We start from the raw sequence: 25,272 nt of genomic DNA on the forward strand, positions 1-25,272 counted from the left end.
TCACTCTCTCAGAAATAAGTAAACATTTATAAAAGCAGCAAGGGAAAAGAAAAACAGTAACATACAAGGGAACCCCCAAAAGGCTATTAGCTGATTTTTCAGCAGAAACTTTGCAGGCCAGAAGGGAGGGGCATGATATAATCAAAGTGCTTAAAGGAAAACACCTGTAGCCAAGAATACTCTATCCAGCGAGGCTATCATTCGGAACAGAAGGAGAGATAAAGAGCTTCCTACACACAAAAAAGTTAAAGGAGTTCATGACCACTAAACCAGCCCTACAAGAAATGATAAAGGGGACTCTGAGTGGAAAGGAAAGACCATAAACAGGAGTAAGAAAAGCAGGAATCACAAAAGCAGTGAAAATAAGTATATACGTAAAAATCTGTCGAGGGATTCACAAAATAAAAGTAAAGTATGTAAAGTATGACACCATATACATAAAATGTGGAGAGGAGTAAAAATTTAGTACTTTACAATGGGCTCAGACTTAAGCGACCATCAACTTAGTATAGATTTCTATATGCATAAGATGTTATGTACACACCCAATGGGAACCACAAATCCCAAACCAGTAATAGATATGCAAAAAATAAAGAGAGAAGAATCTAAGTATATCACTAAACAAAGTCAGCAAACCATGAGAGAAAACAGCAAGAGAAGAAAGGAACAGAGAAGAACTACAAAAACAACCACAAAATGAGTAACAGAATGGCAATAAGTACATACCTGTCAATAATTACTCTGAATGGAAACAGACTAAACGCTCCAATTAAAAGACACAGGGTGACAGAATGGATAAAAAAGCAAGACCCATCTTGCCTGCAAGAGACTCATTTCAGACCTAAAGACACCTACAGATTGAAAGTGAAGGGATAGAAAAGCATATATCAAGAGAGTAAGTGAAAAGAAAGTCAGGGTAGCAATACTTATATTGGACAAAGTAGACACTAGATCGAAGACTGTAACAAGAGACAAAGAAAGACACTATATAATCATAAGGGAAATATTTCAACAAGAAGATAGAACGATTGTAAATATTTATGTACCCAATACGAGGGCACTCAAATACATAAATCAGCTAATAACAAACATTAAGGAAATAATCAACAGTAATACAATGATAGTAGGGGACTTTACCACTCCACTTACATCAATGGATAGATCATCCAAACAGAAAATCAATAAGGAAACAGTGGCTTTGAATGACACATTAGACCACATGAATCTAACATATATTAAGAACATTCAATCCCTGAACAGCAGAATACACATTCTTGTCAACTGCACAGGGAACATTCTCCAGAACAGATCACATGTTAGACCACAAAACAAGTCTCAACAAATTAACAAAATCAAGGTCATGCCATGCTTTTCTGACTGCAATGCTACAAAACTAGAAATCAACCACAAGAAAAGATTTGAAAAGAGCACAAATACGTGGAGGTTAAACACATGCTACTAAACAATGAGTGGGTCAATCAAGAAATCAAAGAGGCAATTAAAAAATACATTGAGATAAATGAAAGGAAAACACTATGGTCCAAAACCTTTGGGATGCAGCAAAAGTGGTTCTAAGAGGGAAGTTTATAGCAATACAGGCCTACCTCAATGAAGAATAAAAATCTCAAATACCTAACCTTACACCTAACGGAGCTACAAAAAGAAGAACAGGACTCAAAATCAGTAGAAGGAAGGAAATAATAAGGATTGAGCAGAAATAAACAAAACAGAAACTAAAAAAACCACAATAGATCAATGAAAACAAGACCTGGCTCTTTGAAAAGATCAACAAAATTGATAGATCTTTAGCCAGATTCATCCCCCCCCCCCAAAAAAAAGAAGACTCAAATAAAATCAGAAATGAAAAAGAAATAACAAATGACAAGACAGAAACACAGAGGATTATACGATTATAAGGGAATATTATGAAAAATTACATACCAACAAATTGGACAACCTAGAAGAAATGGATAAATTCCTAGAAACATATAACCTCCCAAAACTGAATCAGAAAGAAACATAAACTTTGAACAGACTGATTATCAGCAATGAAATTGAATCAGTAATTAAAAGCCTCCCAAAAAACCAAAAGTCCAGGACCAGAAGCTTCACAGGTAAATTCTACCAAACGTTTTTGAAAAAGTTAATACGTATTCTTCTCAAACTATTCCAAAAAATAGACAAGGAAAGAAAGCTTCCAAATTCATTCTATGAGGCCAGCATTACCCTGACACCAAAACCACAGAAAGACACTAGAAAAAGAAAGAGAACTACTGGCCAAACCTCTGATGAACATAGATGTACAAATCCTCAACAAAATACTAGCAAACCAAACCCAACAATACATTAAAATTCATTCATCATGATCAAGTGGAATTTATTCCCAGGATGTTCTCATTACACAGAATGAGAACAAACATTCCTAAAATTTGTATGGAACCACCAAAGACCCTGAAGAGACAAAGTGATCTTGAAAAAGAACAAAGCTGGAGGCATCACAATCCCAGATTTCATGGTACTGACGTAAAAATAGACACATCGATCCATGAAATACAACAGAAAACCCAGAAATAAACCCATAATTATATGGTCAATTAATCTTTGATAAAGCAAGAAAGAATATCCAGTGGGAAAAAAATGGTCTCTTGAACAAATGGTGCTGGGAAAACTGGATAGCTACATGCAAAAGAATGAAACTGGACCACTTTCTCACACCATACACAAAAAGAAATTCAAAATGGATTAAAGACCTAAATGTGAGACATGAAAACATTAAAATCCTAGAGAAGAACACAGACCTCTTTGCCACTGGCCATAGTAACTTCCTTCTGTATGTCTTTTGAGGCAAGGGAAACAAAAGCAAAAATAAACAAGCGAGACCACACCAAAATACAAAGCTTCTGCACAGTAAAGGAAACAATCAACAAAACTAAAAGGCAACCCACAGAATTGGAGAAGGTATTTCCAAATGACATATTTGATAAAGGGCTAGTATCTGGAATATATAAAGAATTTATATATCCTGATACCAAAAAACCCCCAAATAATCCAAATAAAAAATGGGCAGAAGACATGAACAGACATTTCTCCAAAGAAGATATACAGATGGCTACCAGACACATGAAAAGGTGCTCAACACCACTCACCATCAGGGAAATGCAAATCAAAACCACCATGAGATATCACCTCATGCCTGTCAGAGTGGCTAAAATCCAAAACACAAGGAACAACAAATGTGGTGAGGATGTGGAGAAAAAGGGATCCTAGGGCACCGTTGGTGGGAACGTAAACTGGCACAGCCATCATGGAAAACAATATGGGGGTTCCTCAAAAAATTAAAAATAGAACTATCCTATGATCCTGTAATTCCACTACTGGGTATTTAGCCAAAGAATATGAAAACACTAATTCAAAAGGATACATACACCCCAATGTTTATAACAGCACTATCGCCAATAGCCAAATTATGGGAGCAACCCAAGTGTCCACTGAATGATGAATGGATAAAGAAGATGTGGTGTATATACACAACGGAATATTACTCAGCCATAAAAAGGAATGAAATCTTGCCATATGCAATGACATGGATTACTTGTAGAGGGTAAAAGGCTAAGTGAAGTCAGTCAGTCAGAGAAAAACAAATATGATTTGTTTTTACTCATATGATTTTACTCACATGTGTAATTTAAGAAACAACAAATAAACAAAGGGAAAACAAAGAAACAGACACTTAACTCTAGAGAACAAACAGGTAGTTACCAGAGGGTAGGTGGGGGGGGGGATGGGTGAATTCGGTGAAGGGGATTAAAGTACACCTATCACGATGAGCACCGTAGGATACAGGAGTCCTGAATCACTATAGCGTACACCTGAAACTAGTATTATGCTCCATGTTGACTATACTGGATTTAAGATCAAATTAAAGGGGCGCCTGGGTGGTTCAGTAGATTGAGCATCTGACTCTTGATTTCAGCTCAGGTCATGATCTCATGGTTTGTGAGTCTGAGTCCCAAGTCGGCCTCTGTGCCGATGGCTCAGAGTCTGCTTGGGATTCTCTCTCTTCCTCCCTCTCTGGCCCTCCGCTGCTTGAGCTCTCTCTCTCCTGAAAATAAACTTTAAAAAATATTTTAAAAATTAAAAAAAATAAAACCATCGAACTATTTTCAACTTCAACTTTTGCTGATTTTGTCAATTTGATAACAACAGTAGTGCCAATATAAATAACTGGCACTCATGAAATACTTTCTCTGTGCCAGCTCTTGTGCTGTAAACGCATTACCTTATTTAACACAAAGCCCCTCAAGGTAGGCACCGCCATTATTCCCAACGTGAAGAGAAGGAAACCTAGGCACTGAAAAATTGGTTTTGTCTCAGGCCATTTAGATGGGTCTATCTGCTTTTTTGTTTGACTTGATAGTATTTTCATTAACCCTGTAGTTGGTGAGAGCTGGACATATCGTGGGCAGCTACAGTACAGAAAATCCACGTTGGGATTCATTTCCGTCATGCCCTACATTACATTTCGAAGATACAATCATTCCCCACTTTCGGATTGCCGGTGTTACCTCAAGACTTTTCATTATATGTTCAAGATGCAGATTGCAATTCTGCAGAGTTTCAAGGACCCCTGCAGAAATGGTTATTCGCAAAGCATCCAGCTTGTTCTGTATTTTTGACATGATTTCTCTCCACATGGAGATCACTTGAGAGAAGAGTTTTGCTTCCACAGGGAGTTGCCTTTAGGGAGGGAACAAGAGAGAATGTCATCTGTTTAAAAATGTCGTGACATGTTTTATTTTTTGCTGATCATTACAGATATTTTATAGCGTTTATTATATACAGCGACGCACACGTAGGAAATCTGTGACAAACCAGACATCCATCCGTCATTTAACGGGATTATACTTGGTGTGAGTTCCGAGACAGATAAACACAGTTCTAGTAAAAGTGATTTGTGTCCTAGGATGTAGGAAAGCAAAGGCTACTGCAATTCTAGAGGAAATGCGATCTTAGAGAGCTGCTTCTCCAAGCAGCTGTTTTTGGCACTAGCTTCTCCCAATGTCCCCGAGAGGGCAACATCGCCTGCGGTTGAGAACCGATGGCCCACAGCAGCTAGGTGCTCTCGTGCTTCTGTCCAGGGAAGATGCAGGTCCTCATTTCCGATGCCCCCAACCCCAGGGCAATACCTGTCAAGCTCTTCCACGAGCCCCCCACCACTATCCCATTCCCCATTTGGGGCGATGGGCCTAGAAACTTCTTCAGCTCAGCAAAAATCCTGTCAAGGAGGGGCCTTCACCCTCCCCTCTGTCGGGCACCCTCCCGACTGCAACAGGAGGCTCTGGGGGGACCTCACGGGGAGTTTGGAGAGAGGGGAATGGACTGCATCTTTGTCCCTCACACAGTCTCTGTAAGGAATTCTCCCTGCTAATGAACCTCCCTTCCCCTTCCTCTCTTTCACACCCCCCGCCCCGGAATCAGGGCCCACCATCCTTCTCCACTTCTCAAAGGCAGGGCCATGGCAGACGTGTGTTTCCTTTCCTTTAGCACTGGGGTGCAGGAGTCTTCAGCACCCCTTAATTACATGCCCCCTTTTCTCTCATAGCAAAGCCTGGGAAGAACGACGTGGTGACACTCTGAGCCAGAAGTCGTATCTCTCCACCGATTAAGAAGTCTTTAGTAAAGAGGACTACTGAAGTTTGAATTTAAGGCGCTAAGTTGTAACCACAAAGGACACATTCCCCAGGTATGTGGTTTCCCGTGAGAACTACACAATAACTAGAGCTTGACCCAAGCCCTTTAGAAAGCCGTCCTCCGACAAGAAATATACACGTATTACAAAAATGGATATTGTTCTCTGCAACGCAGTACTCAAACCTACACAGTTTTCTTTCGTGAGCCGCTTGAAGCTCTCTCTGCCCCTAAAATAAACTTCGCAATACTTAACCTGATATCCAAGGTCTCCCTTCATCTGCTCTAACACCTTACAAACACGCGCTCTGTGATGCCTACTTATTTCAGAACGGCTCCTATGCTAGCTTGTGTGATTCATGGTCAACACTTTAAATTCTGTCTAGACAACACAGATGTCACAAGTTACGCACTCTTAAGACCGGTGACTTTAAAGAGAGACCAAGTAATCTGAATGCTGTGAATAAAAAGAAAAGGGAGAATTTCCCCCCAACTGTCTAGGACCTCCATTCTTTCACCTGGTCCAAAGAAACAAACATACATACAGTCATGTATGTAGACTATTAAAAACATGTGTATTGCTCATATCAACACCACACTAATGTTCTAGAACTAAGTAGACACATGGTATTGTGGTTTAGGGATTACAATGACCTGACATTTCTTACCCAATCCTTAACAGTTTTATATCTAAAATTGAGAAATAGGACTTTTTTAAAGAGCTGATGCTTGCTTTCATGAAAGAAAAAATAATAATTCAGCACAATTTACTCCTGTGCCCGTGGCAGATTATTTTAGAATGTTCATTGAACAAATGACTTCTCAGGGATTACAGGCAATAAACACCCACCATATGTTTTTTTAACCTCTATACAGCTTTTTTTTTTTTTTTTTTTTTTTTTACCTTTGTATTTCCACAGAATGAAAGATTGGTTCCAGATAAAGCCAATTTCTTTGACAATTCATCGATTCCTCAAGAGTAGAAGAGAAGAGAGACAAGTTCTGATCCCACTTTTCCACAAGATCCTGTAAGATAAACACACACATGGTCACAAAACAAGGTGTATAATATGGCTGCATTTATGTAACCATAAATAGTACATATTACATTAATGTTACATAAATGCACTTATATTATACGCATTGCTTTCTAACTTTTTTGTGTTTTGTTTTTGTTTTTTTGGCTTTTTTACCTAACAGTGTCTTTTAGAGACGCTTTACATCAGTACTCACACTTTTCTTTTTTCTTTTTTTATTTAAAAACATTTTTTTTTTTAATGTTTATTTACTTTGAGAGAAACAGAGAGAGCGCATGAGCAGAGGAGGGGCAGAGAGAGAGGGAGAAAGTGAGAATCCCAAGCAGGCTCTGAGCTGTCAGTGCAGAGCCTGACGCGGGGCTCGAACTCACAAACCGTGAGATCATGACCCGAGCCGAAATCAAGAGTTGGGGGCTTAACCGACTGAGCCACCCTGGCGCCCCGCATTCTTTTAATTAAATATAATAAGCATTGTGTGGATATTACATCTTTCTCCAGCTAGTATATTTATTAAAGTAAGAGAAAAATGGTTAAAAACCAATTAGTACTAAAATGCTTACAAACCAGGAGACTGGCCCACCCCCTAATGTGGACTCATAAGAGGGACCCACGCATAAGTCATTTACTTTTGCTGTGTATCTCCATGTTTCCTTCTATATCCATTTTATATCTCAATACCTTTATTAAGGTATAACTGACTTCAGTAAATGGTGCATTTTTAAATCGCACAATTTAATGTTTTGACATGTGTGTTTTTTTTAAATATCAAAAATTTCATGGACTAGAAACACTCTGCATTCTTCTGATGGAAAGCATCTGATGAGTTTCACATTTTAAATGTTACTGTGAGCAAACATTACAGTCAGGTTGGCAAGTGAAGCTCCATTGAGTACAATGGCTTCTTGTTTACATTTCAAAGTTCTTTTATAGTTGACTTCTGATTTTTAAAATTTATTTAAAACTAAATTCATTTAATTCATTTATGGTCATTGCAAAACTGAGACACAAAAAGAAAGAAAACGTAATTTAAAAAATTTCAAAATCCTAACACCCAGAGACAGCTCCTGATATTTCCTCCCATTTTTCTTTAGTTTATTATATTTTTAAAAATTGTAAAAGTAGCACATCATCTTCATATGATGGAAATAGTACTAAGGTATATTAAGAAAAAGCTTATAATCTTCTCTTTCACACATTGCTGAGGTAACCATTATTAGTAGTTTGCTATCAATCATTTGGTGCTTTCCTCTACACTCAAACAAATATAGACAAAAGATAGATAACTTTAGATTTTAAAAAAAAAATTTTTTTTTAACGTTTATTTATTTTTGAGACAGAGAGAGACAGAGCATGAACAGGGGAGGAACAGAGAGAGAGGGAGACACAGAATCGGAAACAGGCTCCAGACTCTGAGCTGTCAGCACAGAGCCCGACGCGGGGCTCGAACTCACAGACCGTGACATCGTGACCTGAGCTGAAGTCAGATGCTTAACCGACCGAGCCACCCAGGCGCCCCACTTTAGATTTTTTTAAAACAAATATTGAATTGTACTATATGCATTGTTCTACAATTGTATTTTTGATATTATAGTTACATTTAAATATGTTAATATACGGACCTGTGCATATATCTAAATCATTCTTTTTTTTTAATTTTCTTTTTTATTTTTTTAAATTTATATCCAAGTTAGTATATCGTGCAACGATTTCAGGAGTAGATTCCTTAGTGCCCCTCCCCCAACCCCTCCCATAACCCTCAGTTTGTTCTCCATATTTATGAGTCTCTTCTGTTTTGTCCCCCTCCCTGTTTTTATATTTTTGTTTCCCTTCCCTTACATTCACCTGTTTTGTCTCTTAAAATCCTCATATAAAGGAAGCCATATGATTTTTGTCTTTCTTTAATTTCGCTTAGCATAATACCCCCCAGTTCCATCCACGTAGTTGCAAATGGCGAGATTTCATTCTTTTTGATCACCAAGTAATACTCCATTGTATATATATATACCACATCTTTATCCATTCATCCATCAATGGCCATTTGGGCTCTTTCCACACTTTGGCTATTGTTGACAGTGCTGCTATAAACATGGGGGTGCATGTGTCCCTTCGAAACAGCACACCTGTATCCCTTGGATAAATGCCTAGTAATGCAATTGCTGGGTCGTTGGGTAGTTCGATTTTCAGTTTTTTGAGGAACCTCCATACTGTTTTCCAGAGTGGCTGCACCAGCTTGCATTCCCACCAGCAGTGCAGAAGAGATCCTCTTTCTCCGCATCCTCACCAACATCTGTTGTTGCCTGAGTTGTTCATGTTAGCCATTCTGACAGGTGTGAGGTGGTATCTCATTGTGGTTTTGATTTGTATTTCGCTGATGATGAGTACTGTTGTGCATTTTTTCATGTGTCGGTTGGCCATCTGGATGTCTTCTTTGGAGAAGTGTCTATTCATGTCTTTTGCCCATTTCTTCACTGGATTATTTGGTTTTTGGGGGTTGAGTTTGGTAAGTAATTTATAGATTGTGGGTACTAACCCTTTATCTGATATGTCATTTGCAAATACCTTCTCCCATTCTGTCAGTTGCCTTTTAGTTTTGCTGGTTGTTTCTTTCGCCGTGCGGAAGATTTTATTTTGACGAGGTCCCAGTAGTTCACTTTTGCTTTTGTCTCCCTTGCCTCCGGAGACATGTTGAGTAAGAAGTTGCAGCGGTGACATGTGTTTCTAACTGTGAAGCAGTCACCTCACGATAAGGAACATACCCTGACCTTGGAAAGGTTTCCTGTGCCCTGCTGTGATTCCTTCCCCTACACCAGCCTATTCCCATCCCTAAACAAGCTCAGATTGACTTTCTGAAACTACACCCTAGTTTATGTTTTCTAGAATTTTATATAAATGAAACCATATGATAGGTATTCTTTCTGGTCTGACTTCTTTCACTCAGCATAATTATTTTGAGATTCGCTCATGTTGTTGCATAGATCAGTACTGCATTTCTTTTTCACTGCCGAGTAGTATTCCATGGTATAGATATACGACAATGTGTGTATCATCCACCAAGCGTCCACCCAGGTTGCGTCTGTTTTTCACTAATACAAATAAAGCTGCCGTGAATATTCAGGTGTAAGTCTTTGTACGGACACAAAGCTTCCTTCCTTTTGGGTAAATACCTAGGAGTGGAATGGCTGCATCACGTGGTGGGTCCATTTTTTAACTTTTAAAGAAACCTTTCAAGTGATTATAACATTTTACCTGTTACACGGCAGTGTACGAGAGTTCCCACCAACACTTGGGGTGATCAGTCTTTTTTGTTTTAGTCATTCCATAAGACGTTCAGTGGTGCCTCACTGGGAATCCAACTTTTCCCCAATGAGCAGTGAAGTTAACATCTTTTCACATGTTTATTTTCCCTCCAAATATTTTCTTTGGTGAAGTATCCACTTAAATCTTTTGCCCATTTCTGGTTTTTTTTTTTTTTTTTTGAGAATTCTTTACATATTCTTGAAAGAAGTCCTTTACCAAACATAGGCTTTGCAAATATTTCATTCCAGTCCTGGCTTATATATATTTTTGCCCTAACAGTGTCTTTTGAGGAGCACAAATTTTTAATTTTGATGAAATCCAGTTGATAGATTTTTCCTTCTATTGATCAGTCTTTGGGTGTCATGCTGAAGAAAAGTGCCTAGCCTGAGGTCACAAAAATTTTGTTTTCTTCTCAAGATTTCAAAATTTCTTCTGATCTTTTAGGTTTATGATCTGCTTCTGAGTTAAAGTTTACATGTGCTACAAGATATGGCTTGAGGGGATGTTAAAAATTTGTTTTGCATATAACTGTTAGCTTTGTCAGCACCATTTCTAAAAAGACTTCTTTCTGGAAATGTCTTTACACTTTTGTTGAAAATCAGGTGCCTGTGTGTGTGTATGCACGCATAATTTTTTTGTAATCTCTATTCTTTTTTTTAGGTTTATTTGATAGTGACACAGAGTGCAAGCAGAGGATGGACAGAGAGAGAGGGAGAGAGACTGAGACAGGCAGAGAGAGAGAGGGAGAAAGAGAATCCCAAGCAGGCTCCGCACTGTCAGGGCAGAGCCTGAGTGGGTCTTGAACCCACAAACCGTGAGATCATGACCTGGGCTGAAATCAAGTGTTGGATTCTTAACCGACTGAGCCCCACCACCACCACCCCAGTGCTCCTGTAATCCCTATTCTGTTCCATTTGTTTATCTTTATGCCAATACAAAGAACTGTTTTGATTAGCTTTACAAGAAGTCTTAGTATCAGGTAGTGTTGATGGTCTAACTTTGTTCTTCTTTTTAAAACTTTAAAGTCACTCATCTTCTTTCCTGTAAAGTCTGATCTGCGGTCAATCTCCCCCAGTGTGCATTTCACCTTCTGACCTGCAGTCAATTCCCTCCCTCCCCTCCCCCCCCAGGGTGTGTATTTCACCTAAGGTATTACAGTTTTTATCCGCACAAGTTTGACTTTGGTCTCCACATTTGTATCTGGTGTATATGGTCTTCCACAATCTACTTGTTTCACCGTCCTCGTCTCCAATTCAGACTGCTGCATCAGTTCAGGATCCGTTTCCATCAGTAAATTTTTTTCATTATGAATTCTATTTTCTTACTTTTTAAAATGTCTGATAATTTTTGGTTGGATTCGAGACACGGTGATTTTATCATGTGGGTACTGGATACTTTTCCTATAAATATTCCTATAAATATTTTCCTAAGAATATTCCTGAGCTTTGTTCCGAGTGCTGTTAAATTGCTTAGAACCGGTTTCATCATCACGGGTTTTGCTGTTAAGGTGTGTTAGAGCAGCGTTTAACATAAGGCTAACTGCTGTGCCCTTCAAGCGCTCCATCGACCGCTCACGGAATGCGGCTGGTGGACACGGGCACTGCTCCCAGCCCAGTGTGAGTGGTCCCCTCACCCTGACACGTGGTCTTTTCCCGGGTGCCCAGGAGTTTCCTGGAGTTCACGTGCCAGCATCAGTACTTCCACGGGCCCTTAGAGCTGTGCCCCCCTGGTCCTGCAGCCTGCAGGCTCCGGCCGACTTTCAGCAGCACCTCCTCTTTCCAGGCTCTGGCCGGGTCACCCTGCTCACCCCCACGCAAGGCCTGCAAACTCAGGTGGGGGCCACCTCGGCTCTTCTCGCTTGTTTCCCCTCTCTGTGGGGTCCTGTCGTTCGATGCCTGATGTCGCACCCTGGAAGCACAGTCTGTCTCTTTTCTTCTGTTCTGCTGTGGGTACGTCAGGCGCAAGGTGAATCTGGTCCCTCACCTGGAAGCGGAAGTCAGTGTGCACGCATGTGCGTGCACGCAGGTGTACATGTATGTGCATGTGCAGGTGTGTGTGCACGTGTGTGTGCGCGCGGGTGTGTGTGCACACAGGCGTGCTGTTGTTCAGCTTCAGTACGCCCCATGTATCATTCACTACGTTCATTTTACTTTTTATTTATTTCTTTTTAATTATTATGTTCATTTATTTTTGAGAGAGAGAGAGAGGCAGAGTGTGAGTAGGGGAAGGGCAGAGAGAGAGGGAGACACAGAATAGAATCCGAAGCAGGCTCCAGGCTCTGAGCTGTCAGCAAAGAGCCCAACACGGGGCTCGAACTCACAAACCGTGAGATCATGACCTGAGCTCAAGTTGGACGCCTAACCAACTGAGCCACCCAGGCACCCCTTCATTTTACTTTTTAATGAAAGCACCAGGTGCTCTAAATACTCCTTTTCACGGAGCTCTAAGCCAATTGTGACAAGGTTTGATTTAGAATTCTTTCTGCTTTTTCTAATTTTAAAATATTTTAGTACATTTCCTATATATTCTTATGGATGCTTTTAAATTAGTTTTTTGTGATAGCTTTGCTGCTGTTGTTGTCTATTTTTTGTTGTTTCTCTGTTCATTTTTTATTTTAATGTCTGTGGTTGGAGAATATGGTTTATATGGTTTATCCCTTTTTTGCAATTTATTGAGTTTTTTTTCCCCTCTAAGGTTCAATTAACTGACATCTTCCCTAAATGCTAGTGTGTTTGCAAATAATATGAACTCCATTTGATGGGTACACATTTCTCTCTGTCACACTACCTATAATCAATTATGGTACCTTTACTATTAAGGACGTTCATATTATTACATACCTTGTTGAGTTTCCTTAATTCTTTAAGTGATTCTTGGCCACGTTAGCGGATGTGGGGCTGTGCAGAGAGGGACTATCAGGACCACTGAACCTGAGCTGACCCGATGTTTCAATTCCTAATCATGATGCGTTCTAGCAAACGGCAGGGACACACACAGGTGTGGACACACAGGACTCATCTTAAGAGCAACCGCACAGGAAACAGAAATGAAGCGACTGCGTCAGCAAGCAGAGTCTGCAGGCAGTGGAATTGGCGTGGGCCCCGCCAGAACCACGGATGTTTCCAGTAGCAGTGGCACTGCTGGTAAGTCCTGGCTTACGGGGTCCTATTTTTGTATGATTTAAACTTATTTTATTTGCCCAAACTGAAGTTTATGACAACTCTTCATGAACAGTTAATGTTTCCCAAAAAAGTTATTTCTAGTATTCAAAATACTAAATAATCTCATTTCTATATGGGTATATACATGATTTACACAATTCAAAAGGTTGTGAAATGCACAAAATTAAAGTGATAAATAAAACTATAAACAATGACAGTATTTTCCCTTTGCCATAATATTTACCTTAAAGGGCCCGAGAGAGGAAGACCCTTTAACTGTTGCCAGTGTGATCTGAGACTCTTCCAGCTGAGTGAGTATGTCGTCTATGGACGAAATGATCAGGATGGAGTACGTCTCGGAGTGATGCACAACCAAGTGTAACGGGGTCGTGTTCCACAGATCAATAATCTTAAACAGCGTCTTCTCAAGGATAGCCTCCTTAGTGGCGGAGATTGAGATTTCGTTTATTTCGTGTTGGTGCTGAAACATCTGAAATGAAACATCATTCTTTAATATTTAGCGGATGAAGGATTCCTGATGCGCTTACGATGCGGGACTTCCGTGAGCGTGCCCCTCCCGGCCTGACCCTCAGGACAAAGCCCTTCCTAACCATTTCCCATTTCCCACTCTGAGCTCTCAGTGAAGTTTCTAGTCATCGTGTACTTCCTCTAATTGCAGCCCGCGAGAAGGTCAGTGGACACCACCTTCGGTACCCGTGCAGATGGACCTACCCCCTTCAGCTCTCCCTTCTCTGCACTAACGCCGACGGCTTCACCCCTCCGCGACACACTCTTACTTCTGACAGTAACTCTCGTGATACGACGATCTGAGAGAACGGAATCCGAAAGACCCAGCTTTCCCTGGCTTCCCTTCCCTTCCTTATCTCCGTGAGGATAAGTGGCTCGAGCATACATTGGTGGATGGAGCATACGCGTAGGCCTTCTTTCCAGTCCCCACAGACAAGATCCTGATACAAGATCTCACAATCACTGCCACAGAGATACTGGGAGAGGTTTGCACTTCCACATCGGAGAATTAACTCACGGGCTAACTGCTCTTATCCCTCAAAGGATCTCCCGCTGGTCCCACATGTCATCTCCATGGGGTTGAAGAGTGATGCCTGAACCTGTGTTTTGGTAAAACACGACCAGTGTTCATCACCTACCAGAGACGGGCATCACGGTGATGAAATCAGCTGAACGCTTATGGCCTAAACAGAGAGTTTGAGAAGGACGTGTGCCTCTGGATGCAGATTATTCAGCCAAAGGCAGATAGGCAACCATAGGACCATCAAGCTTCTGTGCTGAACAAAGAACCTTGTACGTCACACTGACATTCTGAAATTGCTAATAATCAACTCCAAACACTGAGAACGTGTAGGGCAAAATCTCAACGAAGTGTACGTATAGCCCTTTCAACGCCTTATGGTCTGAGTCTGGGACCTGACTGACCAATGGTCGGATCTCCCAAGTAACTTGGTAATATCTAGGAGGCTTCAGATGAGTCTTAGGCCTATCGTTGATTATCTGCCTCTGTGATAAAGCACACGGTTTCTAAAGTGAAAAAGATCAACCACGAAGTGACTGTGTTCGTTTTATGGAAACTATCGAGCTCTTCCTCTGAATTTACATTGTGACACGTCACACGTTTTTCAGAGACTACATAACATGTTGGACAGAAACTGCTGTCATATAACGTCATCATCTATCCACCCGGTAGGACCACAAGTGGTCTCCTGTCACGGGCTGTCCTGAGCAGTCTTGCAGCATGACCGCCGTCCGTCTCTGGGTCAACTACGTGATACGCATCCTGTAGGAAATGAAGGCTGGGTCCCTAGGCCCAATCCTGTCCATCTAGGTACCCATGTTCTACTACGTAAGTTGGTGAACAGAAACAGGATGATCCAAATCTTCCAGGAACTCTTGGAGTTCAGTTAAGATGAGCAGCTGATGGCCTGCTCTCCCCTCTGACCACTGCAACGATCAACCTCGGGAAGAGAGGATTCCTCTGACTCCTGCCGACAGCGTTGCAGAGGCTGAAGACCTTGTTCACTTTTGTTCAGATGTTGCATTAACTGTCTTAATTTGGATCCTTCGAAAACTGCATGAGAATCCCTTTTTAAACTATCTATTCACATTAGAAATACAGGGATAGCACGCTGGAACCCTTTCAGGTTCTGGAGCCACCAGCCCACCAGCTGATCCCCTCGAGGCCCATCTGCCCTCACTTTTAGTGCTTGCTGCTAGACTGCCAAATGTCACCCTTTACGTGACTTGCCCAGGGATGATGACTCCCATAGCCCAAGACTTTGTAAAGGAAAATGTCATTGCAGTTGTGCTATGTTTCTGGAATGCTGTTTTGGATACACCTAGCCGATGATGTTGACATACATGCTCTTAAATTATCTAGACATTTTGCTGAATTCACCGCTGGCACACAGATCAGTTAGGAGGCCTGATGATGACCCAGGACAGGGTAAGAGATTTAGACGGGATGAGGATAGAGAGAGCAAAAGAAGACTGAAAGGTTAGTTCATCACTTTCAGCCTAAGCAACTGGAAAACAATGGAGGCGCCATGTGCTGAGATGGGGAAGGGAAGGAAGAGTGGGGTCTGGGAGACGGAGAACGATACCTGGGAGATCTCTGAGACCAGTAAGTGCACCTACTAAATAGGGAAGCGGATACGTGAGTTCAGGGGGAAAACCAAGGTCAGGGCAAGACAGATGCAGTAATCTAATTTTAAAGATCACCTAAAGGTGTCTTTTAAAATTCTTCTTTTTAAATTCCTTAAACTATCCCCCCCCCCATTTCCTCATTTCAACAGATCATTTAGTAGAAAATTATAAAATACTATTTTAAATGACAACAGATGCTGTTAATCACAAAGCCTGAAATAAAAATGAAGCTTACTGTAAACTAGTTATGAAAACAGAAAAAATTGTAACCATATAAATCACGGATTCTATTTTTATAACAAAACCTAGATAGCAAAGCAAATAGCTCCTAATTGTGTATTTTAAGTATCATATCAAGTTACCGGCAGAGCCATCCCAACACGCTCTTCATTTTACGTGAAACGGAATACAGCAGCTTGATGTTTCTGTCCCTAGAAGGTGTGCTCTCTGTGAGAAGTAGCCCCGCTACAAAATAAAACACTAATCTCATCTGTCACACAGGCAAACCACTGCCGCTGCTCTCGAATCACCGGGATCACGGTGCACGGAACGGCGTACCCCGCACCTGCAGCTACACGTAGTTTCTGACCACCTGTCCCCTGCCAGCCTTACTCCCATTTGCACGGACGGTCGACCAACGTCTCCCTTTTCTAATTCCTATTCCTTGCAGATTTACTCACTTGCTTAAAAAATTGGCCCCTCTGGTATTTCAACCTATTTTTGTTTTCAAATAATTTTTGTTTACCTTGAGAGCTAGAAGATTCTCTACTGTGCAGTTCTTATCAAGAGAAACTGACTTTCCAATAATCTGGAGAGCATCCCAGTGCCTTGGCTTCAGACAGGGGTTTCCCAGAGCTATGATAGTAGGCAGCCCTTGTTTAAATTCTGTCACTGATTGCTTAAGATGGGTCACCAGGTCGTTTTTAGGTAAACCTGCAAATAACAACCAAACCAATCATACTTTTTAAACCAGAAAACAAGTTTGCTATTTAACATAATTCTAGTTTTGCAGTTATTAGGCTGTACTAAAATAGTGAGTTTTATTAACATCACCCTCCCAGAGGAATCAACTGTGGATTAAAACGAAGAGCAACAGGGGCGGCCTGGGTGGCTCAGTCGGTTAAGCATCAACTGCGGCTCTGGTCATGATCTCACGGTTCGTGAGTTCGAGGCCCGCGTCGGGCTCTGTGCTGACAGCTCGGAGCCTGGAGCCCGCTTCGGGTTCCGTGTCTCCCTCTCTCTCTGCCCCTCCCCCAGTCATGCTCTGTCTCTCTCAAGAATGAATAAACATTAAAAAAAAATTAAAAGAAAAAACAAAGAGGAACAGTTATCAGAACTGATGATTAAAACCCGAGACCAGCAAAGCCAAGTTTTCTTGGCAAATCTGACGCCAGGGCTAGCCAGCTACCACAAAGTTTCCCAGATTTTTACTGACTAGATATACAGACTAGTACACATATACACATTCAAAAGACTGTTACAGGTTTGGGGCTTTTACATTCTGCTCAGTAAGGAGGACCGTCAAAGGGCGGGGGTCCCTCACTAGCATTTCATAAAGAACATATTTAACACTGCAACACAGGCATGTAGGTCAAAGTTCTGCCACAGACCAGGGCCAGTCTGTCCTCTGGCCCTGGCAAACCTTGCCAGACGGGACTCAAAACCTCTGCCGCTGAAGGTTCAAACCTCCTAAAAGAAAAAGACAGGAGACAGAGGCCTAGCCAAAGATGGGGACTCAGAAAACCCAAAAACTACACCTATATGCTTGAATATCCAATCTGTCCAGATGGGGCTTCTTTCATAAAGCCATGCTGAATGATAAAATGTTTCTAGAGACCTAAAGGAAAAGAGAATAGCTTTGGCTTCTCTAAGGCTACATTTTGGAAAAGAGCAAGATTTTTCTGGGAAACTGTGGATAAGAGAAGCAGTGTCTATTTGCTACTTCACACACCGTTCGCTGGGGCAGAGACGGGACAAGGCGCCGGGAGAGAATTCGCAGAATGAGCGTCACGTCCCAGCAGTGACACTACGGATGATCTGTCCCCGGCTTTCCTCTTTTCTAAATGTTTCGTGATATTGTTATTATTTCTCGTAGAATTCAAACCCGAGCAAGGTCAAGTATTTTTCTGGCGAGGAGGTTGCAGTCTGCAGCGTCCTGAGGGTAAGGGAGGAGCATCAAGAGCGAAGGTGCTCCCTTGCCAGGCGGGTGAGACACTCGCCTTGCGGAGAGGACAGGTCTCACAGAATCGCTGGAACAGGAACATCAGTGTCGGCAAGATTTCAAATTCGAGGATTCGCAGAAGGGAAACCTCTCAAAGGGACTTTTTAGCTATTTCTCCCACTGGCCAAGGGAAGCTGTGGGCGAAAACGGTGAGCATCTGGGTGAACCCTCCGCGTATGGGTGGGCCTCTGTCATCAAAGCCACGATCGTGGTGAAGCGTCTGCGGTCTGGCCTAGGGAAATGGCTTCTAAAGAATACACAAAATTGTTATTACTCAAAAAAAATTTTTTTCCCACCAAATTTTAATCTTTCTCTTCTTCAGGAAACGATTCTGGCCCCTACACTCCTGTGCTGCCTCTCCAGCCACTAATGGCCAGGCCTTGGGAATAGGCAAAGCGGTTAAGGTCAAGAACAGTGATCTTCCTGACCCAGAGGCCATGCGGTGTGCATAATTCTAGGTGGGAAAGCTTGAAATAGATGCCGTTACCTTTCTCTAGCACGGAGATCACATGCATCCATCTTGAAACGTTTCTCTGCATGGATTCTGTGTCGACACTGTGGAGAGGTCTGTTCCTCCACTCCCTAAGGAGCGTTCTCCATTCCTCCTGTGCAGCCCACAGTGTCTTCCTCAAGGTCAGGTCATACTCGATGTCGGCGATCTCCGCACGGACGATCTGCGCCACATCCTCCATGTTCAGGGAGTGCATGTGGGACTCGGCGTCGTCAAAGCAGTGCTGGAATTTGGAGTAGGTTCTAGCTTTGTGAGCCAGACCTGCGGCTTCCTCCGTGAGTGTCTGCATCATCTCCATGGCGCTGGCCACACCAGTCTCGGCACAGAGCAGAACAGGAGTTCTGATCTGAAACACGGCAGGAAGACATTCTAAGAGATCATACCGTTCAGGACCCCAACATGTTTTACTGACAGCAGGTTAGCATGTGACCTAAGCTTTAATAAACAGTCAGCATCTGCAAGGACTGTCCTTAATTTATAATTGTTTGTGTCTATCAGGAGGACTTTTAATTATTATTACCATCGTAGCAATAATTTGTCGTGTTTCTTCCCTCTCTCGGGCACCGTGGAACTTTAAGTAACACATTACCTTACTTACTAAATCCGGACAACAATCCTGAGAGGAGTTAATATTTTTCGCAATTTTTCAGGGAACTTCTAGTTATCAATAATTGTCCCATCGTCAAATGGTAAGTGGCAGTTTCAGGGTATGGCTGGCTCCTGAAGTCATTTCCTTTTTCTGATTCTGTTTAACTTTGTACAATTTTTTGTTTTAAGATGTTATTTTTTTAGGGGCACCCGGGTGGCTCAGTCAGTTGGGGATCCAACTTCGGCTCAGGTCATGATCTCACAGTTCGTGAGTTTGAGCCCCTCATTGGGCTCTGCGCTGACAGCTCAGAGCTTAGAGCCTGCTTCGCATTCTGTGTCCCCCTCTCTCTCTGTCCCTCTCCGCTCTCTCTCAAAAATACACATTACAAAAAATTTAAAAAGATTTTATTTTTTTTTAAGTAATCTCTACACCCAATGCGGGGCCTGAACTCACGACCCAACTGAGATGGCCAGGCACCCCGTAACTCTGTAACTTTGTACTATTTTCAGGGCGCTTGTCACACGCTGCCTTGTATTTGGGTTTGACTACCTCACATGAAATTGTGGGCATTTGCAACACTGACCTCCAAACAAAGATAGAAGTTAAGGTCTTCCCTGATTTATTATTAAATTATCACCTTCTCAAGATGGACAGTTTCATCCACTTATTTCTGAACACCTCATGGAACCTCGTACAGAAAATGTAGAATGGAATTGTGTGTGACGTTGTGTTATATGCAGTGTGGTCACCCAGTAAACGTTGAGAACAATCATAACGTAATACGCTGTATAAAACTACTAAACGGTATTGGTGATAATGGATAGAGCTTAATATGTACTCTGTAAGAGGGATGCCCGTGTCATGCGTATATAATAAAGTTTTCCTTAGGCGTCTCCCATACTTTTCCATTTGTGAACATTCATCTGTGTTTGTCAATGAGGAACCCCCGGGAGAGGCAGCTGGAGAAAGGGTCTTCCTGGCCCACAGGCGGTCGGTTTCCGCAGCCCCGTCTGCTGCCTTTTCCAACTGAGATCTTCACAGAGGGACCTCAGCCCTCAGGTACGTAAATCGTGTGAAACGTTACAGTTCAGGTCAGAAGGCGGTAAGGAGGCCCCACCCCGAGTGTCTGGTGGAGACAGGTTGGTACCTGCTCAGCTCAGCTCTGCTCACTGGTGCACACGACCTGCAACACAGGCCCCGGTCTCGGTCGGGTGTCCCACCTTGCACACTTTAACAAATGTGAATTGTGTAAACCGGACACTTGTGTAAGGGCCTGTGACTTTCGAGTACTGTTTATTTAAAATAAGTGCACAGGGGAAGGGACAGAGAAAGAGAGAGAGAATCGCAAGCGGGCTCCACACTGTCAGCCCAGAGCCCGATGCGGGGCTCCAACTCACGAGCCCGGAGATCAGGACCCGAGCCAAAGTTAAAGTCAGTCGCCCACCTGAGCCCCCAAGAGCCCCTCAGTCATATCTGAAAGACCGTAGGTGGGATGTGTGCACCAAGCACCTTCGTGAGGAATGTGTTTCACCTTCCTGTGTCTGTGTGAAACAGTACAGATCGCCCGTGTCGGTGGAGACACTGAACAGGCATAATCTCACTGAATGACACTGTGCCCGAGGCACGGTCAGTATGGGACTCACAACTTGGGGTGGTGCTGAGGGCAGAGGGGTGCACACAAGCACGGTCTCTGGAGCCTGGCTCGGACTTGCTGTGTGACCTTCAGCAAGTTACTAGACCTCCTTAAATCTCACTGTTATTTGCAGGCAGGTACAGGCGTAAAGCACGCGGCACACAGCACCTCTGACACTCGGGGAGGGTGTTTATCGTACGCTTTGCTCCTCTGAAGTGACTCAAGTTGTAGCGCTCGTTACTGCCGGCCTGGAATGAGGCCCAGAGAGACTTCACGGGTCTAGCCCTTTGGGCCAGGGGCCTCGTGTGGCAGAACGATGAATCCTACGGAAAAAGTCACCACTGTGCTGTTGTTCGTGGTCTGCATGCGTTCATCACCGAAGACAATGCTAAATGTCAGTTACAGGTTCGTGAAAACAGACATGCAATTTTTCCTCCCGTTGAGGTTCACAAGTCACCAACGTGCTGTCTGCGGAGTCTAGGTGAGGAATACTTGGATTAAATTATTTACCTAAGATTCTGCAGGCAGCAAGTGCCGCTATGCTTATTAGGTCTACGGGAAACTAAGAATCAGCTGATTTTTGATGAAAAACACACACTGACCTTGGCCTTCAAGTTGCTGACGTCAACTCGCAGACCCGTGATGTGAGCTTCCAGATTGTCTCTGAATTTAGCAATAGCGGCGTCTTTATTCATCTCCCTTAACTTCATGGAGGTTTTTAGCTGCCCAAACTTGACGAGAAGAATTTTATAGATGGCAATTTGCTCTCCTGAAATCTGGACCTGGTAATACCTTACAACAGAATGCAGCTGAGCAACGACGGAGTGTTCTTTCTCTAACACAGACAATTTTGAGGAAATCCCCTCCAAAAAAGCAAAATGTTCCACAAATTCTTCAATTTCAGTGGGATCGCACTCCATCTTCCTCAGTGAGGTCTCCACAACCTGGATCATTAACACGTCAATTGTCATTACAGAAGGATTGTTCACGGTTTTAGAAGACGGATTACTCTTTTAGCATCTGTCACTACCTTACAGAATTATAATTTCACAAGAAAACGAAGACATCATCCAGACATCATTCTAGATAGTGTTTAAACACTGGAGCGTGAACACGCTCAAATCCTTTCTATTGTTAATAGAGGGAACGTGAGGGTACCTGCATATAAAATAAACGCTAAGATATAAAGGAAGTAATGTTGTGAATAATTCTGTCCCTAAGAAATGAACGCAACAACGATGGGAAGGGTTTGGCCACCACGGGATAACGCGGAATTGCTACCACGTTTGGAGCGTGTACATTCCAGCTCTATATATACGTGATCCCGCTTTGCTCTGATCACGTGTTGGTTCATTCGGTGTTGTCTTCTCCAGTTTATGCAGGAGGAAATGAGTCTCAGAGGGATTCAATTTTGACCTCACTACAGGCAAAGGTGTAGTGAGTTACAGAGCTATGATTCACCCAAACACGATTCCAAATCCTATTTTTATCCGTTGTAAGTATTCATTATAATTATATGCATAACATCAATACTTCTCCTAAGTGTATTTATATCATTCCGTGAAACTTTCAAAATAATTGCATTTCTATACTCACATTACAATTTTTATTTTTGTCTCCTACTTCCAGGCTCTTAATGAATACTCATGCGTGATTTTGGAAGCAATGTCATTTCCATTTTCAATCTCACAGGCTTGAATTAATTGACTGTATGTGTCTAATTTTTCAAGCACTATATTCTCTTTGATCGTCAAATAGATGTTCGTACAAAACACGCAATACAAAAAAGCTTTTAAAAGAGAAAATCCCTATTACGCCATCACTCAGAGGTCACCACTGTTAACCCACCAGCACTTCACATGAACAGGCTTTACAGAGAGGCTTGTGTCTGAATCCCAGCTCCAGCACTTCCTAACTGTGTGACCCTGGGCAAGTAGCTTTACCTTAATAAACTTGGAGTCTTCATCTATAGTTTTGAGGATAAAACTTCCACATTTGACTGAAAATGTTCAAAACAAAAGACCGAGTAAACGCAGCTATCCTGACTGTACCCACAAATCCCATTTAAAGGCCAGAGAGGGGCGCCTGGGTGGCGCAGTCGGTTAAGCGTCCGACTTCAGCCAGGTCACGATCTCGCGGTCCGTGAGTTCGAGCCCCGCGTCAGGCTCTGGGCTGATGGCTCAGAGCCTGGAGCCTGTTTCCGATTCTGTGTCTCCCTCTCTCTCTGCCCCTCCCCCGTTCATGCTCTGTCTCTCTCTGTCCCAAAAATAAATAAACGTTGAAAAAAAAAATTTTTATAAAGGCCAGAGAAAAGAAACATTTTAAAATGCAGATTTGTATCACAAAGAAAACAGATAATTCCAATTTTGCGCAAGAGAGGGCAGGAAAAGGTGAAATATACCTAAACTTCCTTCATGTCACTAGTAGGACACTGATATCAAAGACCGATAAGGATGGTAAAGGAAAGTCACAGACAAATTTCACTTACGGGAATAGATGCAAAAGTCCTAAAAACGATGCCTGTAGGGGAGCCTGGGTGGCTCAGTCAGTTGAGTGTCCGACTTCAGCTCAGGTCATGATCTCACAGTTTGTGAGTTCAAGCCCCACGTTGGGCTGCAGCCTGGAGCCTGCTTCAGATTCTCTGTCTCCCTCTCTCTCTGCCCCTGCCCCACTCGCGCTCGGTCTCCCTCTCCTTCAAAAGTAAATAAACATCTAAAAAATTTTAAAAAATATAAAGTTCGTGTACGTGCACGTGCACGCTGGCCGCTAAGGCAGTCTGGAGGCAAGAGCGACCTAAGAAAGTCAATTAATGCAACAACCACATTAAAGGCTTAAAGAAAAAACCCTGCATGATTATGTCAATAGATGCAGAATAAGCATTTGATAAAATTCATTTCTGATAAAAATTACTCGTGTCAGATTAGTAACTCTCATCCAGATAGGGGAACTGCTTTAACCACATCAAAGGAAGCTACCCGAAGCCTCAGGAAATAAATAATAAATAAAAACACACCAGGGAGCATGCAGGAGCCAGAGAGAGGATGAACAGAGAGGACTTTCAGAACAGGTTCCTAAACCAATTACAACTCAGAGAGTTTTCTGGAACAAAAAACCCTGATTCTTCCAGCCGCAGAGATGCGGTTTGCGGAGGCTCACGTGTGTCTTAGGGTTGTGTGCCGGAAGCGTTTGAGAGCTTTATGATCGGTACCTGATTTCACTCCTACAACCTCTCCAGGTGAGTGGCCAATATTATCCCCAACTTACAGATAAAGAAACTGAGGTAGGGTGAGAATAAGGATATTAACTAAGGTCTTCCACATAGGAAATGGAAAGGCCAAGATTTTTTTAAAAAAATCAGGTGATGCAAAATTTACATATAAAAGATGCTAACTGAACGTTAGTGAGTTTTAACACAGTTATGCACCTGTGTAGTTACCCCCATAATCAAAACATAGAAAGCTTTCACTGCCCTGAGACCCCTCGGGCCCCATCCCAATCTTCTCCTGCCCCTGGCCTCACACAGCCACCTCTGGTTGCTGTGACCACGGGTAAACTCGGACTTGTCACGTGACATACACACGGAGCTGTCCAGCAGGCACTCCTTCGTGTCTGGCTTCTTTCGGTCAACGTATTTTTGAGGTTCATCCAAATCGCACATAGGGGGAGTTAAGCTCCTTTTCCCCAGTGAACGCTATGCCCACGCACGAATGTGCCGCCTTTTCTCTGCTCACGTCTTGCGGGGAATCTGGATTCACTACAGGCTGTGGTGTGGTACTTGTGGGCGAGGCTTCTGCGAGTATTTGAGTCAAAGTCTTTGTGCAGACCTGTTTTTATTCCTGTTTGGCAAACGACGTGCCGTGGGACTGCCGGGTCCAGTGGTCGGTGAACACGTCCCCTTATAAGAAAGGGCCAGTTTTCCGAAGTGACTGCACCTGCTTCGTTCTCACCAACAACGGCTGGAAGCTCTGGTCCCTCCGCGTCCTCCTCAGAACGTGCTATTGTCGGCCTTTTCAATTGTAGCCGTTGAAACGGGAGTGCGGTGGGACCTCCCTGTGGATTTGACTTCCCTGAGGACGGCGACGCTGGGAACACTTGAATCTGGTGACTGCCTTCTTTTGGGAAGCTGCGTTTGTTACCGGCGGTGGCAAAATAGTGGTCACGATGGTGCCTGCTCTTTCTTGGGGCTGATCCCGTGTGCTAACCAAAGCCACAGCTTCGGGCGAATAGTAGGAAAACTTGGTATCGCGTGCTGTCTCTTCTGTTACTTTCAGTGAAACCCCGGGAGATGACCTCACGCCACACGAAGCTGGGCAGAGACTGAGGGAACCGCAGCTCTGGTAAGAAAATCTTCTTCTGCCTTCTGCACAGAGTTGACTTGAGGATTCTTGAAGTCAAAGGCCGTAGAAGTTGAGACAGCTAACCGCTTCTGAGCTCTCAATGAAAAAGGCGGCTTCAGTGG

At 42.8% G+C, this 25,272-nt stretch overlaps 1 protein-coding gene across 1 annotated transcript in view; it reads right to left on the minus strand.

Moving 5' to 3' along the window:
• The window catches only part of DNAH14 (dynein axonemal heavy chain 14), a 334,473-nt gene that overhangs the window by 213,339 nt on the left and 95,862 nt on the right, over positions 1-25,272 (minus strand). Inside the window, exons 18-23 of the mRNA XM_086693941.1 lie at positions 21,416-21,757; positions 18,568-18,937; positions 16,605-16,792; positions 13,428-13,673; positions 6,593-6,714; positions 4,566-4,737 (exon numbers count right to left, since the gene is read on the minus strand). Of these exons, the coding sequence (XP_086550067.1) occupies positions 4,566-4,737; positions 6,593-6,714; positions 13,428-13,673; positions 16,605-16,792; positions 18,568-18,937; positions 21,416-21,757 (1,440 nt within the window). The remainder of the gene's footprint in view (positions 1-4,565; positions 4,738-6,592; positions 6,715-13,427; positions 13,674-16,604; positions 16,793-18,567; positions 18,938-21,415; positions 21,758-25,272) is intronic.

This window comes from Puma concolor, chromosome E4 (assembly GCF_028749965.1).
Source record: "Puma concolor isolate L17-30 chromosome E4, mPumCon1.1.hap2, whole genome shotgun sequence".
In the NCBI taxonomy this organism is placed as follows: Eukaryota; Metazoa; Chordata; class Mammalia; order Carnivora; family Felidae; genus Puma; species Puma concolor.